General features: G+C 65.1%; 2 protein-coding genes across 3 annotated transcripts; both read left to right on the top strand.

Annotated features, from left to right (window-relative positions):
* The first annotated feature begins 124 nt into the window (after positions 1 to 124).
* Positions 125 to 8,255, top strand: PLOD3 (procollagen-lysine,2-oxoglutarate 5-dioxygenase 3). Of its 2 annotated transcripts, XM_055135067.1 has the most exons (19): positions 131 to 803; positions 1,097 to 1,188; positions 1,320 to 1,456; positions 1,560 to 1,723; positions 1,812 to 1,924; positions 3,218 to 3,281; positions 3,554 to 3,651; positions 3,757 to 3,858; positions 3,938 to 4,063; positions 4,653 to 4,774; positions 4,895 to 4,999; positions 5,076 to 5,201; positions 5,282 to 5,423; positions 5,520 to 5,633; positions 6,439 to 6,507; positions 6,795 to 6,899; positions 7,048 to 7,194; positions 7,271 to 7,396; positions 7,877 to 8,255. In XM_055135067.1, the coding sequence occupies exons 1-19, from the start codon at positions 158 to 160 to the stop codon at positions 8,030 to 8,032; spliced, it is 2,754 nt and encodes a 917-aa protein (XP_054991042.1). In that variant the 5' UTR covers positions 131 to 157; the 3' UTR covers positions 8,033 to 8,255. The 2 variants fall into 2 exon arrangements, with proteins under 2 accessions (XP_004620956.2, XP_054991042.1); XM_004620899.2 differs by having other exon boundaries at positions 125 to 803; positions 5,282 to 5,633.
* A 2,355-nt stretch (positions 8,256 to 10,610) lies between these two features.
* MOGAT3 (monoacylglycerol O-acyltransferase 3) lies at positions 10,611 to 13,771 on the top strand. Its single transcript, XM_004620900.2, has 7 exons — positions 10,611 to 11,120; positions 11,204 to 11,311; positions 11,497 to 11,567; positions 11,892 to 12,096; positions 12,207 to 12,381; positions 13,285 to 13,487; positions 13,559 to 13,771. The coding sequence occupies exons 1-7, from the start codon at positions 11,015 to 11,017 to the stop codon at positions 13,711 to 13,713; spliced, it is 1,023 nt and encodes a 340-aa protein (XP_004620957.1). The 5' UTR covers positions 10,611 to 11,014; the 3' UTR covers positions 13,714 to 13,771.
* The last annotated feature ends 1,529 nt before the right edge of the window (positions 13,772 to 15,300 follow it).

Raw genomic sequence — 15,300 nt, 5'->3', positions numbered from 1 at the left:
TTTCCCGCCATCTTTGATAAGGGCAAGTCAACTTCCGGCCTTAGTGGAGTTGGCGGCTTTGAGCGAACGCGCACCCTCTGGTGCATCTCCCCCCAAAATAGGTGTTTTAAAGAGGTGGTGCGAAAAACATATTTTGGGGGGTCCTCCCGGAGACGCTATGATCACAAAGCCCCCTCCCCGCCCCCGGAGCTTGTCCCTGGGGCAGGAGAGACCATGGGCCGGACCCAGTAAAGTGGGCAGGGCCGAGCTAGCAATCCGAGACGTTCGTGGGGGCACGCTCAGCCCAGGGCTCAGCCTCGCGCCCTCCCGGGCCCAGACGTCTGGGCGTCGCGCCCCGCCGCCCGCCGCCGCGTCCCCGCCCCGCGCGCCCCCGCTGCGCCCTCGGGTTTTCCGCCGGCGACTCCGGGCTGGGCGGTGGCGAAGACCCGCCTCCGCGTCCCGCTGGACCCGCAGAGGGTCACTTCCCCTCTCAAGTTTCGGTTTCCTCGTGTGTCCCGTGGGCCCGCTGACCCCGATCAGAGTCCTCCTGGGCGGCCGATCGCCGGCCGGACCCCCGCCCCGCGCCCCGCACAGTCCTCGCTCGGTGAGCGGCGCCGGGACCCAGCCGCCGCGCCTCGTCTCCAGGGCGGAGCCCGCGTCGCGCCCGGGGCCCCTTCCCTGCGCCCCTCCGCGGCGCCCCGACCCCGCCATGGCTCTCCCGGGCCGGGGGTTTCGCCTCCTGCTGCTGCTGCTGCTGGTTCTGCCGCCGTCTCCCGCGAGCGCGACGTCGGACCGTCCCCGGGCCGGCGACCCGGTCAACCCAGGTGAGAAGCCGGCACGGGCCCGGCGCGCGCCCAGGGCGCGCCGTGGAGGGAAAATGCTCCCTGCGCGCCACGTGGGTCCGCGGCTCCCACCCGGAGGGGAGGTTTCCAGGCTCCCCCTGGCGACCTGGCCGCCCCCCATCCCGCCCTCGAGGGGCGCGTTCAGGGTGTCCCCCGCCAACCCCCATCTCGCCCCGGAGGGGCGAGTATTAAAGGGAATGGCGAAGCAAGGCGGGTAAGGGACAGGAGCGGGGGCAGAGGGAGGGGACCCAGGGCCCATTCCCGGCTGATGACAGACAAGCTGCTGGTGATCACCGTGGCCACTGCCGAGACGGAGGGCTACCGGCGCTTCCTACGCTCCGCCGAGTACTTCAACTACACCGTGCAGGTAAGCGAGCGATGCGGGTTCCGCGCGCTGGCGTGGGCTGAGACTGGAGGGCTGGGGCCCCACGGGGAGCCTGGTTCGAAGGGCCCACCAGCTCGGCTGACCTGCCTGGCCCGCGGGTCCACCCCCGACAGACCCTGGGCCTGGGACAAGAGTGGCGAGGGGGTGATGTGGCCCGCACCGTGGGCGGAGGACAGAAAGTCCGGTGGCTGAAGAAGGAAATGGAGAAGTACGCGGACAGGGACGATATGGTCATTATGTTTGTGGACAGGTAAGGGGTGAGGGGACACACCGGGAAAGGAGGGAAGGGGACACTGGAAAGGAGACTGAGGTTCCTAGTGGCCGCCCCCTCCCTTGCCTCCTTCCCTGCCCAGCTACGACGTGGTTCTGGCGGGCAGCCCCTCGGAGCTGCTCCGGAAGTTCATGAAGAGCGGCAGCCGCCTGCTCTTCTCCGCCGAGAGCTTCTGCTGGCCCGAGTGGGCGCTGGCCGAGCAGTACCCAGAGGTGGGCACGGGGAAGCGCTTCCTCAACTCTGGTGGTGAGTGGTGGGAGTGCGGGGGCCGGGCGGAGAGGGAGCGGGGAGCTTTGGGGAGCCTCAGGAGCCGACCCATCCCTGCCCACGGCAGGGTTCATCGGCTTCGCCCCCACCATCCACCGCATTGTGCGCCAGTGGAAGTACAAGGATGACGATGACGACCAGCTGTTCTACACGCGCCTCTACCTGGACCCCGGACTGCGGGTAGGAAGGAGCGGGCGGGCAGGAGGACAGGATGAAGGAGAAAAAGTGGGGCAGTAAACTGCCACCCCGCCTCTAGATGCTTCATCCTTTGTGTTTGGGGTTTGGAGTCACCCCGGAGGTGCTCAGGTCTTACTCCTTGGGGGCTCAGGAAACCCTGTGGGGTGCCGGGCATCAACCCCGGGCCAGCCACCTGCAAGTCAAGTGCTGTCTCACCCTACCTCAGATACCCTACCTCAGATAGTTTTTTCTTACTTAAAAAAAAAAAAACTTATTGGGGCTGGAGCAATAGCACAGCGGGTAGGGCGTTTGCCTTGCACGCGGTCAACCCGGGTTTGATTCCCAGCATCCCATATGGTCCCCTGAGCACCACCAGGAGTGATTCCTGAGTGCAGAGCCAGGAGTAACCCCTGTGCATCGCCAGGTGTGACCCAAAAAGCAAAAAAAAAAAAAAAACAACTTATTGATTCACCGTGAGTTGTAGTTACAATACCCTAGATAGTTTTTAAAACCCAAACATGTCGGGGTCTGGAGAGATAGTCTGGCTGCTGGATCCCCTCAGTGCAGCTTGGGGGATCAAACCCGAGGACCTGTGTGTATGGGGTCCAGCCCCCTGAACCCGTCCACTGCCCTACAATTCATTTTCTTTCTTGAAACACCATCAAAACTTTTTTTTTTTTTAGTTTTTGGGTCACACCCGGCAATGCTCGGGTTACCCCTGGCTCTGCAACTCAGGAATGACTCCTGGCGGGGCTGGGGGACCATATGGGATACCAGAGATCGAACCCAGGTCAGCCATGTGTAAGGCAAACGCCCTTCAGGCTGTCCTATCGCTCCATCCACCCCCACCACCCCATCAGTGCCATTTTGCAGAAGTCGCAGTTCTGAAGGCTTAGCAGTCTCCAAGCCGCTCATGACTGGCCTGCCCTCTGTGTGGAGATCCTCCCCCCCACACACACACCCATGCACACATGCTCCAACTCTTAGGTGTGTGTGGACAGGGGTAGAGGGAACACTTGTGAGCCGCATAGGGCTGTGGGCGGCCGCCTCCCGGCCCGCCCCCCTTCCCGGCCCGCCTCATCTTTGCCGGGAGGGCTGACTGCCGCCACAGGAGTTGGCAGTTCTGTTCCCCCATGAGTCATGGGGCTGCGCCTTACCGTTTGTCCTGTGCCTGCTGAACCTTGCAGGGCCCCGGGGGCTCTGGCCCGGCCCTTCCTCCCGGGCTTTCCTTCTGCCCAGGCTCACCTGTCCAGCCCTGCCCCTCTCCCACTAACCGCAGCATCTCACCCCTGCCAGGAGAAACTCAGCCTCGGCCTGGATCACAGGTCCCGGATCTTTCAGAACCTCAACGGGGCTTTAGGTGAGAAGGGCAGCCCTGGAGTGGGGTGGGGTGGGCGGGGGGAGGCACCCGCTCTGCTGCCGGGCCTGGTACGTACGACCGGGATCTGCCGAGGGCCTTGCTGGGGGTGGGAGGGGGCGGCGCTCGTATGTCTCGCACATAGGTCCAGTGTTCCCAGGCCATGGCGCTGGGCTGGGCCTCAGCAGTCGTGGCCCGCGGTGGGATTCTGGGGTGAGGGAGCCTGAGGGTTCCGGCGTGGGAACGGAGTCCGGAAGCCCCGCCTTTCTACCCAGATGAAGTGGTGTTGAAGTTTGATCGCAACCGCGTGCGGATCCGCAACGTGGCCTACGACACGCTTCCCGTCGTCGTCCACGGGAATGGCCCCACCAAGGTGCCTGGCGCCCGGACTGTAACCCACCTCCCCCACCCCTCCCCCCACCCCGGCCAGCAGCAGAGGGGCCTCTGCTGACCCCTGTGCCCCACCTTCTCCCCCCAGCTCCAGCTCAACTACCTGGGGAACTATGTCCCCAACGGCTGGACCCCAGAGGGCGGCTGCGGCTTCTGTGAGCAGGACCGGAGGCCGCTGCCAGAGGGGCAGGTGAGGAGGGAGGGAGGCGGGGTGGGGCGCAGGCCGGGCAGCTGGGTGGCTGGTGCCCGAACCCCCCTGTGCCCTGCAGCCTCTGCCGCGGGTGCTCCTGGCCGTGTTCCTGGAGCAGCCCACCCCGTTCCTGCCGCGCTTCCTGCAGCGCCTGCTGACGCTCGACTACCCGCCCGACAGGGTCACCCTCTTCCTGCACAACAGCGTGAGTCCCGCCTCGCCTCGCCTCGCCCCGCCCTGCCCCTGCCCTGCCCGGCTGCCCCGCCCAGCCCTGCCCCTGCCCTGCCCAGGTCCTACCCCTGCTCCGCCCCCTGCCTCTGCCCCACCCATCTCCCGCCCCGCCCAGCCCCTGACCACCTACCTCCCCACCCAGCGCCTACTCCGCCAGCCCGCCCAGCTCTGCCCCTACCAGCTCTCCGCCCAGCTCCCCCAACTCCCCGGCCAGCTCTGTGCCCATCCCGCCTTGTCCCACCCACCTCCCTGCCCCGCACACGCCCTGCTCTGCCCCTGTCCCGCCCAGTTTCCTGCCTGCCCTGCCCCGCCCAACTCCATCCCCCCAATACCCGCCCTGCCCAGTTTCCCCCAGCTCCACCAGCCCCGCCCAACTCATCTGCCCCAGCTCCCCTGCCCTGCCCCTGCCCCGCCCCGCCCGCGCCCCCCCCCACCCCTCCACTTGAGAGCCCATCTGCCCTGCCCGCCTCAGCTCCCACCCACTCTGTCCCTGCCCCGCACCAGCCTGGCTCTCCCACCCAGCTCCGGCCCCCTTTCCTGCCTTGGCCCCCCTCTGTCCCCAGGAGGTGCACCACGAGCCCCACGTGGCCGCCGCGTGGCCGCAGCTCCAGGACCATTTCTCAGCAGTGAAGCTGGTGGGGCCGGAAGAGGCCCTGAGCGCCGGGGAGGCCAGGGACATGGGCCTGTGAGTGTCGGGGAGGCAGCCCCCAATCCCCACGGGCCCCGACACGGCTCTGCAAGTGCGCCGGGCCAGAGGGTGCCCAGTCCTATATCCCCATCTCACGCGGCCGCTCTGCCCCTCCAGGGAGGCCTGCCGGCAGGACCCCGACTGCGACTTCTACTTCAGCCTGGACGCAGACACGGTCCTCACACACCCGCAGACCCTGCGCCTTCTCATCGAGGAGAACAGGTCCCGCACCCTCCCGCCCCACCCCGCGCCCGCTCCCGCCCCTGCCCCTCTCCCCCTCACCCCGCTCTGCCCGCAGGAAGGTGATAGCGCCCATGCTGTCGCGCCACGGGAAGCTGTGGTCCAACTTCTGGGGCGCGCTGAGCCCCGACGAGTACTACGCGCGCTCCGAGGACTATGTGGAGCTGGTGCAGCGCAAGCGAGTGTGAGCTGCCCCTCCCCGCTCCCCAGAGTCCCAGGGGGCCGGGATGCCACTGCCCCCTGACCGCAGCGTGTCCCCCCCAGGGGCGTGTGGAACGTCCCCTACATCTCCCAGGCCTACCTGATCCGTGGCGACACCCTGCGCACGGAGCTGCGCCAGAGAGACGTGTTCTCCAGCAGCGACAGCGACCCGGACATGGCCTTCTGCAAGAGCCTACGGGACAAGGTGAGTGACAGCCCCTGGGAGGGGCCCTGCCCCGCCCCCACTCACTCGCCCCGCCTCTGCCCCGCCCCCACTCACCCGCCCCGCCCCTGCCCCCAGGGCATCTTCCTCCACCTCAGCAACCAGCAGGAGTTCGGCCGCCTCCTGGCCACATCCCGCTATGACACTGACCACCTGCACCCCGACCTCTGGCAGATCTTTGACAATCCCTTGGTGAGTGGGGAACCCACACTCGGAGCGAGCGAGCCTTCCAGTAAAGGATGCACAGCAGGGAGGCCATTAGCCTTGCAACTTGGCCCACCCGGGTTTCATTCCCGACACGGACACCCCAGATGGTCCCCTGAGCGCTGCCAGGAATGATCCCTGAGCTCAGAGCCAGGAGTCAGGCCTGAGCACTACCTAGTGTGGCCCCCAAACAAAACAAATAAGAGAGATGGGGCTGGAGTGATAGCACAGCGGGTAGGGCATTTGCCTTGCACGCGGCCGACCCGGGTTCTAATCCCAGCATCCCATATGGTCCCCTGAGCACCACCAGGGGTAATTCCTGAGTGAAGAGCCAGGAGTAACCCCTGTGCATCGCCGGATGTGACCCAAAAACCAAAAAAAAAAAAAATAAGAGATTCTTCGGGGCCGCAGCAATAGTACAGTGGGGAGGGCACTCGCCTTGCACACAGCTGACCCGGGTTCGAGTCCCAGCATCCCATATGGTTCCCCATGCACCGTCAGGAGTAATTCCTGAGTGCTGAGCCAGAGTCAGCCCTGAGCTGACCCAAAAAGAAAAAAGTAAACAATAAGATGCACACTGACATCCATGCACACAGACACACATAATATGCTTGCACACATGACACGTGCACACTTGCAGGCATGCACACATAAATGCACACACGGATACAGATGTGCACACACCTGTCCTGGGCAGGCTCTGACCCCCGGGGGCGAGGGTGGCCGGGCTGGGCGCCTGGGAGGACACAGGTCGCTGAGCAAGCCCACCCCAAGCTTCCTTCCCGCCCTGCAGGACTGGAAGGAGCAATACATCCACGAGAACTACACCCGGGCCCTCGAAGGGGAGGGGCTGGTGGAACAGGTGAGGCCCTCTCCCGCCGGCAGACAGCACCCCCCGCACCCCACTTTATGCACACACCCCCACGTCTCCCAGGCGTGTTGGTGAAATGACATGGGTGAAAGAGTGGAAACCGTTTCACGGGGCTCCGGGACCTCCCTGGCCTTTGTGGGGGGCTCCCCGGCTGCTCCCCTCTATGCTGGCCCAGCCCTGCCGCTCCCACGGTTGTGTCCTGCTTGTCTCCTCCCCTGGGTCCCCTCTGTGGGCGCCCACCCTGCCCAGCGCCCTGGTGTCCCCGCCCCTGTCCGCAGCCGTGCCCCGATGTCTACTGGTTCCCGCTACTCTCGGAGCAGATGTGTGACGAGCTGGTGGAGGAGATGGAGGCCTTCGGGCAGTGGTCCGGGGGCCGGCACGAGGTAGGGAGGGAGGGGGCCTGCAGGCGGGAGGGGGCACCGGGGGGCGGGGAGAGAGTGACCCGCCTGTCTTCACGTACTCTGGAAATAGCGTGGCGGTCAGCACGCGCCGCGTGGGGAGGGGGCGCGGCTCAGCACCCACTGCCCGCAGGACTCACGGCTGGCGGGCGGCTACGAGAACGTGCCCACCGTGGACATCCACATGAAGCAGGTGGGCTTTGAGGACCAGTGGCTGCAGCTGCTGCGCACCTACGTGGGGCCCATGACGGAGAGCCTGTTCCCCGGGTACCACACCAAGGTCAGTGCTGCCCCTGCGGGCTGGGTCGGGGCACCCACAGCCCTGCCCGCTCCAGCTCGGGTTTCCCGCCCCACAGACCCGGGCGGTGATGAACTTCGTGGTCCGCTACCGGCCGGACGAGCAGCCCTCCCTGCGGCCACACCACGACTCCTCCACCTTCACCCTCAACGTCGCCCTCAACCACAAGGGCCTGGACTATGAGGTGCGCCCCCACCACCACCACCACGGGCACCCCCGGGCTCCTTCAGGCCCTGCCAAGACGCCCCAGGACAGTCGCAGACGTGTGCATGGGCCGGGCAGGCACATATGCCTGCGTGTGTGTGTGCTCACACATCCGCACGTCATCCGTGGACACGCAGCGGTGTCTGTGCAGTAAACCAGCAGTTCAGAAGGGGTGACTTAAGCCCTGCGGGACTAGGGCCCCCCAGGAAGCAGCTCCTGAAGGAAAAGAACAGGGAAGCCCATTTGCAGGAAGGGCAGGTCGGAGGCGGGCGGGAACAGGGTTTTAACCTTGCAAAAACACATACACATGCACACAAACATACGTGCACACATGCACACACACATGCCCTTCGCCTGTTGGCTGCCTGTCCCTGCCCCCAAGCCCCCTTCCCTCCCTCTCAGCGGCCTGGTTACTCCGGGCTCCCGGGCCCTCCCCTCACTCGCCATCTCTCCTGCCCAGGGCGGAGGCTGCCGTTTCCTTCGCTACGACTGTGTGGTCTCGTCCCCGAGGAAGGGCTGGGGGCTCCTGCACCCCGGCCGGCTCACCCACTACCACGAGGGGCTGCCCACCACGCGGGGGACACGCTACATCATGGTGTCCTTCGTGGACCCCTGACCCCAAAGTCCTCCACCACCTACAGTGCCTTCTCCCCGTGCCAGCCCTCCACGCGCCTGGGATCGAATGTCTCGTCCCACGCCCAGGCCCCCCCGGAAGCCCCAGGGGCCCCTGCAGCCCCCCTCAGCCCCGAGGTTTGTTTAGGGGAAAATTGGGGTCCGGGGATCCCCTGTGTGATAAGTTATTTTCTTGGCCTCCTGCCCAGTAAAAGGAGATTTGTAAACGCTCGTGCATGTGACTCTTTCTGGGGTGCCCCGGCCTCCTGCCCCGCGGGGGCTGGGAGCCTCCCAGACTCTGGGTGGCGTCTTCTCTGTGTGCGGTGGTGGGGTGACCTGGTGCTGGGCTGGCCGGTGGGGTGCACCACCTGCGGGGGCCACTGGCCCAGCCTCCCTGAGGCTCTGGCATCTAATTCTTAGTTGGACCACCAGAAGAGAGAAGCTGGAGGGTTGTTCCTGGAAAGCTCCCTGGAGGAAGAGGCGGTGAGAGCCTCTCTCACAGTTAGCTGCCCGCAGCCAGATCCCAGAGGCACCCGAACTTGGACCGGGACCCCCACACACTCACCCTCCCAGGCAGGAGCCCCTCCAAACCAGCGAGCAGCCTTGATTCCATCCCTAGCACCGCAGGGTCCCCTGAGCATGGAACTGGGGGGGCTCCTGAGCACTGTCAGGTGTGGCCCTGAAACCAGAGAAAGCGCAACCAGTCTGGGTGCCTCTGGGTCCTCACTCCCGGCACCCTCTGACCCCTCCCCCACACCCTCAGACCCCCCTCCCAATACCCCTTGGACCCTCCCCCACACCCTCTGACCCCTCCCCCACACCCTCAGACCCCCCTCCCAATACCCCTTGGACCCTCCCCCACACCCTCTGACCCCTCCCCCACACCCTCAGACCCCCCTCCCAATACCCCTTGGACCCTCCCCCACACACTCTGACCCCTCCCCCACACCCTCAGACCCCCCTCCCAATACCCCTTGGACCCTCCCCCACACACTCTGACCCCTCCCCCACACCCTCAGACCCCCCTCCCAATACCCCCTGGACCCTCCCCCAGCACCCTCTGGCCCCCTCCCTCATACCTTCTGACCCCCTTCCAGATCCCCTCTGGCCCCCTCCCCCTCCCCCCTGTGTGGACTGAGTAGGGGTTGAGCGAAATGCTCTCCCGGAGACAGGTCTGGGGGAAAGTGCTCAAGGTGTGGGCAGAGTGATAGGACAGCGGGGAGGGCAGGGAGGGCATCTGCGTGGCACACGGTGACCCAGGTTGGATTCCCTGGTACCCCGTATGGCCCCCCGAGCTGAGTGCAGCACAGAGGAAGCCCCGGGACCCCAGCACTGGGACCCGCGTCCGTGCCCAGGCGCCTCCACGGCTGCAGCCCTTCAGCGAGGGTCCCTGGCAGCCGGGCAGACACTCACGGGACAGCAGGTGACAATCCCCCCCAGACGCCCTGTGTCCCCGGATTGGCCCTGGCCTGGCGGGGGGTTACAGGGGCGCCCCACTCACCTCCACCCCAGGCCTGGCCTCCGAGCCCCACCCTTCTCCCCAGCCACCGCACCTGCACCCCGACCCTGTGCTCCCTGCCATGACCTCAGGGTGCTCCGTCACAGGGTCCCGGGGGTGGGGTCGGAGCCTCTGCACCCACATAGAAGGCAGCCTCCATCATGACCATGAGCTTGCAGGCCGGCCACGGGGCTTTGTGGGTCTCGTGTCCCCTCCCTGGGCCCCTGGGCCCCTGGGGTGAGCTGGCGGGTAAGGAGGGCGGGGACCCCGGCCAGACATCTCCTGCAGAGTGCCAGAGGCACACCGAGACCCCCATGCCCAGCCCATGGGCTCCCCGGAACCACACTTCACCCCCTAAAGTCCCGTCTCACCCTTTCCGGCACCGTTGCTGGGCCGCGAGTCCCCAAGTTGGGGTCACAAACCTCTCAGGTTCCCCCTTGAGGGGTCCAGCGGTGAGCCCCGGGGCATCCTCCGCCTCTGCCAGGCCTCGCTGCCCCTTTGTCCCTCTGCCTGGTGGTGCAGAGCGCACAGCGGGCTCAGAACCCCCAGTTCCTGCTCTTACCTCCAGCGGGACCCTCCCGGGGTGCCCCTGCCCCCTGTGGCACCTGAGCATGCACCCCCATGCCTGTGTTGGTGTCTAGGCCTGCCGGGTGCCAGGGTCCAGCCCTGCCTGACCCAGGGGCCCCGCGACACTGAAGGCAGAGCCCGGAGCCAGCGAGAGGACGGGTCAGGGGTCGGAGTGGGCGCCTTTTGCGGTGCCCAGGGCATTGGGCCCCACCCCCACCTCTGGCTCTTCCTGCGGTGTGTGGGGCCAGGGGTGGCCTTTTGGCCTCTGTGGCGCCTCAGTCCCCAGACAACTGCCCATGGCCCCAGGGACTGGACCCTCCCTGGGGGATGGAGAGCCTCAGGGTGACCCGTGGCCACTGCTAGGGGGCTCTCCCTCCTGCTGCACCCAGGTAGGGCCCCTCCCCCACTGCTGTGACACCCCAGCCCCGTGTCACAGGTGGACACACTCCAGGGTGCCCTGGTGTCTGCACTGCTGGTCCCCAGTGCCCACCTAGGCCTGCTGGGGAGTCTTGGGGTCAGGGGTGCAATGAAAGGGAGCCCAGAGCACCGGTGTGTGGGGGAGGGGGGCTGCAGGAGCCCCCGTGAGCGCCAGGCTTGGCCACAGCCCACAAACCTTGCTGGGACCCTTTGAGAGACCACTGGGCCTGGGGCACCTTCTGGGGGTCGCTGCAGGTCACACAGTCTCAGGGGGCCCCCACAGCGGGGTGGGACCAATCTGGGTCATCTCCCCCGTCAGCCCTGGGCACCCCCACCCCCCACAGCCGCACCCTCACTGGCTGACGGAGCAAGTTCAAAGATCAGGCGGAGGAGAAACGTGGACAGCGGCCGCCCATCCACACCGCGCCCGGCGGCTGCAAGGGCCCCTGTGCCGCCCTTGAGCAGGAGCGCGGTTCGCCTGGACCCCCGCTATTGGCTGTCGGGATGGGGGACCCCACAGGGCCACTCCCCTCCCCCCAGAAGTCCCTGTGGAAGTGGTTTCTGGACGCCCTGGGTGCCTACCAGTTCGTGCTGACCTTCCTGTTCATGGGTGAGAGCGGGCGCGGGCAGCCCCGGCGGGCTGCGGGCGGCGGTGTCCGGGTGGCGGGACCCACCTCTGCTCTGCCCCCGCAGGCCTGAGCTGCTCCCTCCTCGCCATCTTCCTCCTCTTCACGCCGCTGTGGTCGCTGTCTGTCCTGTACGGGCTCTGGCTGGCCGTGGACTGGGACACGCCCCTCCGAGGTGAGCGCAGCGGGGCCAGTCCGGCTGGGGGCGCCCCGAACTCCTCCCATCCCTCGGGGTCTTGTTCGGTCCTTTGGGGCCACACCCCAACAGTGCTGGGGCTGTTCCCTTCACGGGGGGGGGATGGAGCGACCCCCACCCCGTGAGCAAGCCTGAGCTGCTCCCCGCACCCCCTCTGTTCCCAGGTGGCCGGAGCTCCAAGTGGGTCAAGAACTGGATCATTTGGGAACATCTAAGGGACTATTATCCCATTAAGGTGACAGTCACCCTCCAGAATCTGTCCCCTCCCCTCCCATGACACCCCCTCATCTGGAATCGGAGCCTGTGTTGCAGGGGCGGGGGAGCAGGAGGTCAGGAGCAAGCGCCCTCCCCCATCACGCCCTTTTTATTTGCTTTGGGTTTGGGGTCACCCCCAGGGGCTCCGCACTCAGGAATCATCCTGGTGGGGCCGGGGGACCCTCGGGCTGCCGCGGAGCCAACCCGGGCCAGTCATGTGCAAGGCCAGCACCGTCCCCGCTGTCCAATTGCTCCGGCCTTCCCTCCTGGGCTGACCCTGCCCATGTTGTGTGACCCTGCTAAGCTGGTGAAGACGGCCGAGCTGCCCCCCGACCGGAACTACGTGATGGGCGCCCACCCTCACGGGATCATGTGCACGGGGACCGCCTGCAACTTCGCCACCGAGAGCACTGGCTTCTCCCGCTGCTTCCCGGGGCTGCATGCGTCGGTGGCCACCCTGGCCAGCCTCTTCCGCCTGCCGGTCTACCGGGACTACATCATGGCCCTGGGTGAGCAGGCGGGACCCCTGTCCTGCGGGGCACCAGCCCGGGCCGCACCTGGTTCTCTGTGGGGCGGGCCCAGGGCCCCCCATGGACGGTCATGGTCCCCTTCCGCCCAGGACTGTGCCCCGTGAGCCGCCAGAGCCTGGATTTCCTGCTGTCGCAGGGCCAGCCGGGGCAGGCTGTGGTCATCCTGGTGGGGGGCGCCCAGGAGTCCCTGGACGCAATGCCCGGGGAGCACCGCCTGACGCTGCGGAAACGCAAAGGCTTCGTCCGCCTGGCGCTGAGGCACGGGTGAGTGAGCCCCGGACACCGAGGGGGGAGTGGGAGTGGGGTGACGCTCTGGGCACACAGGCATTGGGTCCCCGAGGCAGCATAGCGTGTCCCTGAGCCGGTGCACTGATGCCCCGTGGGCACGGAGCTCGGTGACCCCTGCAGGCCTGGGGGTAATCAGGGGCAGCCCCGAAGTCAGGTGCAGCAGCATATCCTGACACCAGGGGCCGAGCCCCTCCCAGGCGCATAATCCCCGCTCACATACCCCCCCCCACCCTCACCCCTACCCAGCCCTTAGTTCTTTGTCCAAGTTGAGACTCCCTGGCATCATCCCCGGCCCCCTGGCGTGTTTCTTTACCTGCACAGTGGGGCTAAGCCCTTCCAGACAGACGAGTCCAGCAGGTGGCACAGACACATCAGCCAGCCGGGGTCTCGGGGCTCCTCCACCCCCGCCCACAGAACCCCCACACTTCCAAGCCCAGGGTCCGCCTGGGGAAACGCCCATTTGTTTTAGCTTCTCATCCCTTTCCCACCTGCTGGCTCCACCTCAGGCTGCCCTGGACCCTACGCCCCCTCACCCGCCCATCACGTCCAGGCCAGTGAATCTCACATGCCCCTCTGGGGAGCGCAGGGGGCAGTGAAAGCCCCAGAGAAACCCCTCACAGACGAGGAGGCACCTGGGGGGAGCCCCACCCGCGTGGCGGTGACGTCATCCGATGGCGTTGAGGAATGACGTGTTGGTGCAGTGATGTCAGCCGAGGTCCCACCCTCCCTGTTCCGGGAAATCCCAGCCTGCAAGGGCCTTTCTTCCAGAATCTTCTTTCAGATGTTTGGGCGCCCCAAGGAGTGCTGTGGGAGGAGTGGGGGGAGGGGCTGCAACCCTCTGGGGGTCCCCTTTGCGGGGCGCCCCACTCTCGCCCCCAGGGCCTCCCTGGTGCCCGTGTACTCGTTCGGGGAGAACGACAGCTTCCGGCTCAAGCGCTTCGCCGCCGGCTCCTGGCAGCATGTGGCGCAAAAGGCCTTCAAGGACCTCCTGGGCTTCTCCCCCTGCATCTTCTGGGGGCGCAGCCTCCTTTTCCCGCGCGTCTGGGGCCTGCTGCCCCTGCCCGCGCCCATCACCACCGTGGGTGAGTCCCGGGCTGGGCAGGTGCGGGCGGGGGTGCCCCGCAGCCCTGCCCACCGGCCATCTCTCTCGCAGTGGGCCGCCCCATCCCGGTGCCCCGGCGCTGCCAGCCCACCGAGGCCGAGGTGGACCACTACCACCAGCTCTACATGCACGCGCTGCAGCAGCTGTTCGAGGAGCACAAAGCCAGCTGTGGGGTCCCTGCCTCTGTGCAGCTCACCCTGGACTAGCCCCGCCTCCCGCCTCCGCTCTTCCTCCAATAAAGCGAGTTCTCTCTCCCGCTGGGGGGACCGGGAGCCTTGGAGTTCGTGCTCTTGGGATTGGAGGCAGGGCGCTTGTCTACGCGCGTCTGACCCAGGTTCGATCCCTGACCCCCCATGCATGGTCCCCAAGCACCACCAGGAGGGAACCAGGTGGAAGTGTGGAGCACTGCCAGGTGTGACCCAAAACCAAAAATTAAAATAAGAATCCGTGCTCTTGCTCCAGAGGGAGCCAGCCCAGCAGTGAACCCAGACCAGGGGGTGCAAACACTCGGAGACTTCTGGAACACAGGCCAGGTGTTGCTTTTGGGGGACCAGGTCCTGATCAGGGCCATCTCCCTCACGGAGGTGGATTTTTATAGGGGTCACCCCAGCTGTGCTCAGAGTTCAGGTTCACTTCCCTCTGTACCGCATCCTGTAGTGTTGGGGGCGAATGTGAGCCACGTGGTACCCAGGACTGAATGTGGGCCTCACCCCTCTGAGGCACATCCTCGCCCCCACAGAGGTGGTGACGACCTTGAGGTTGTGGCAAAACCTGACACACCTGGCAGGGTCACCGGGTGCAGCCGACTGAGCCCCAAAAGTGCTTCTACTGGGGGCCAAGTGATAGTGAAGCAGGGAGGGCTTTTGCCTTCCTTGCACGTGGTCGGCCTGGGCTCTATCCCTGGCATCCCATTTGTTCCCGAAGCACCACCAGGAGTAATTCCTGAGTGAAGAGCTAGGAATAACCCCTGAGCATCACCAGGTGTGACCCAAAAAGCAAAGCAAAGAAAAGAAAAGAAAAAAATGCTTCTAGAAATGAGTGAGGTGGGGCTGGAGCGATAGCATAGCGGGTAGGGCATTTGCCTTGCATGCGGCCAACCTGGGTTCGAATCTCAGCATCCCATATGGTCCCCTGAGTACCACCAGGAGTAATTCCTGAGTGCAAAGCCAGGAGTAACTCCTGTGCATCGCCGGGTGTGACCCAAAAAGCAAACAAAAAAAAATTGATCTTAAAAAAAATTATTTAGAAATGAGCGAGGTGCCCCGGGTGAGAACACAGGGTTTGGTGCTGAAACTCAGAACCCACAGACACAGTCACACACAGTCACACAAACACAATCATATACTAACAATCACAAACTCACATTCAGTCACACATACACAACCACACACACAATCATACACTCACAATCACACATATACACGTCTACAATCACACATATACACAATAACACACAATTACACGTTCATACACACTCATACACTCATATACACCACACATTCATATACACACTGACACACATGCACTCACACACACCACGCACAACTCATGCACACAGTCACACATAATCACACTCATACATAGTCACACACTAACACATACACATATACTTACACACACACACAATTGCTTTGGAGCTTCTGGGGCCATGTAGGTGCTAAGAGCAAGCAGAGACAGATTTGTAAGCTATGTGATGGTCCCACAGCCGAGAGCCATAGAGGACTGTCCCTGAATCACCTCTCCCCATGTTGTGTGTTGTGTGCTGTGTGCTGTGTGTTGTGAGGGAACCTGCG

This window comes from Sorex araneus, chromosome 4, assembly GCF_027595985.1.
Source record: "Sorex araneus isolate mSorAra2 chromosome 4, mSorAra2.pri, whole genome shotgun sequence".
Taxonomy (NCBI): domain Eukaryota; kingdom Metazoa; phylum Chordata; class Mammalia; order Eulipotyphla; family Soricidae; genus Sorex; species Sorex araneus.
Note: the sequence above shows the minus strand (reverse complement) of the source record. Positions and strands in the feature narration are given on the sequence as shown.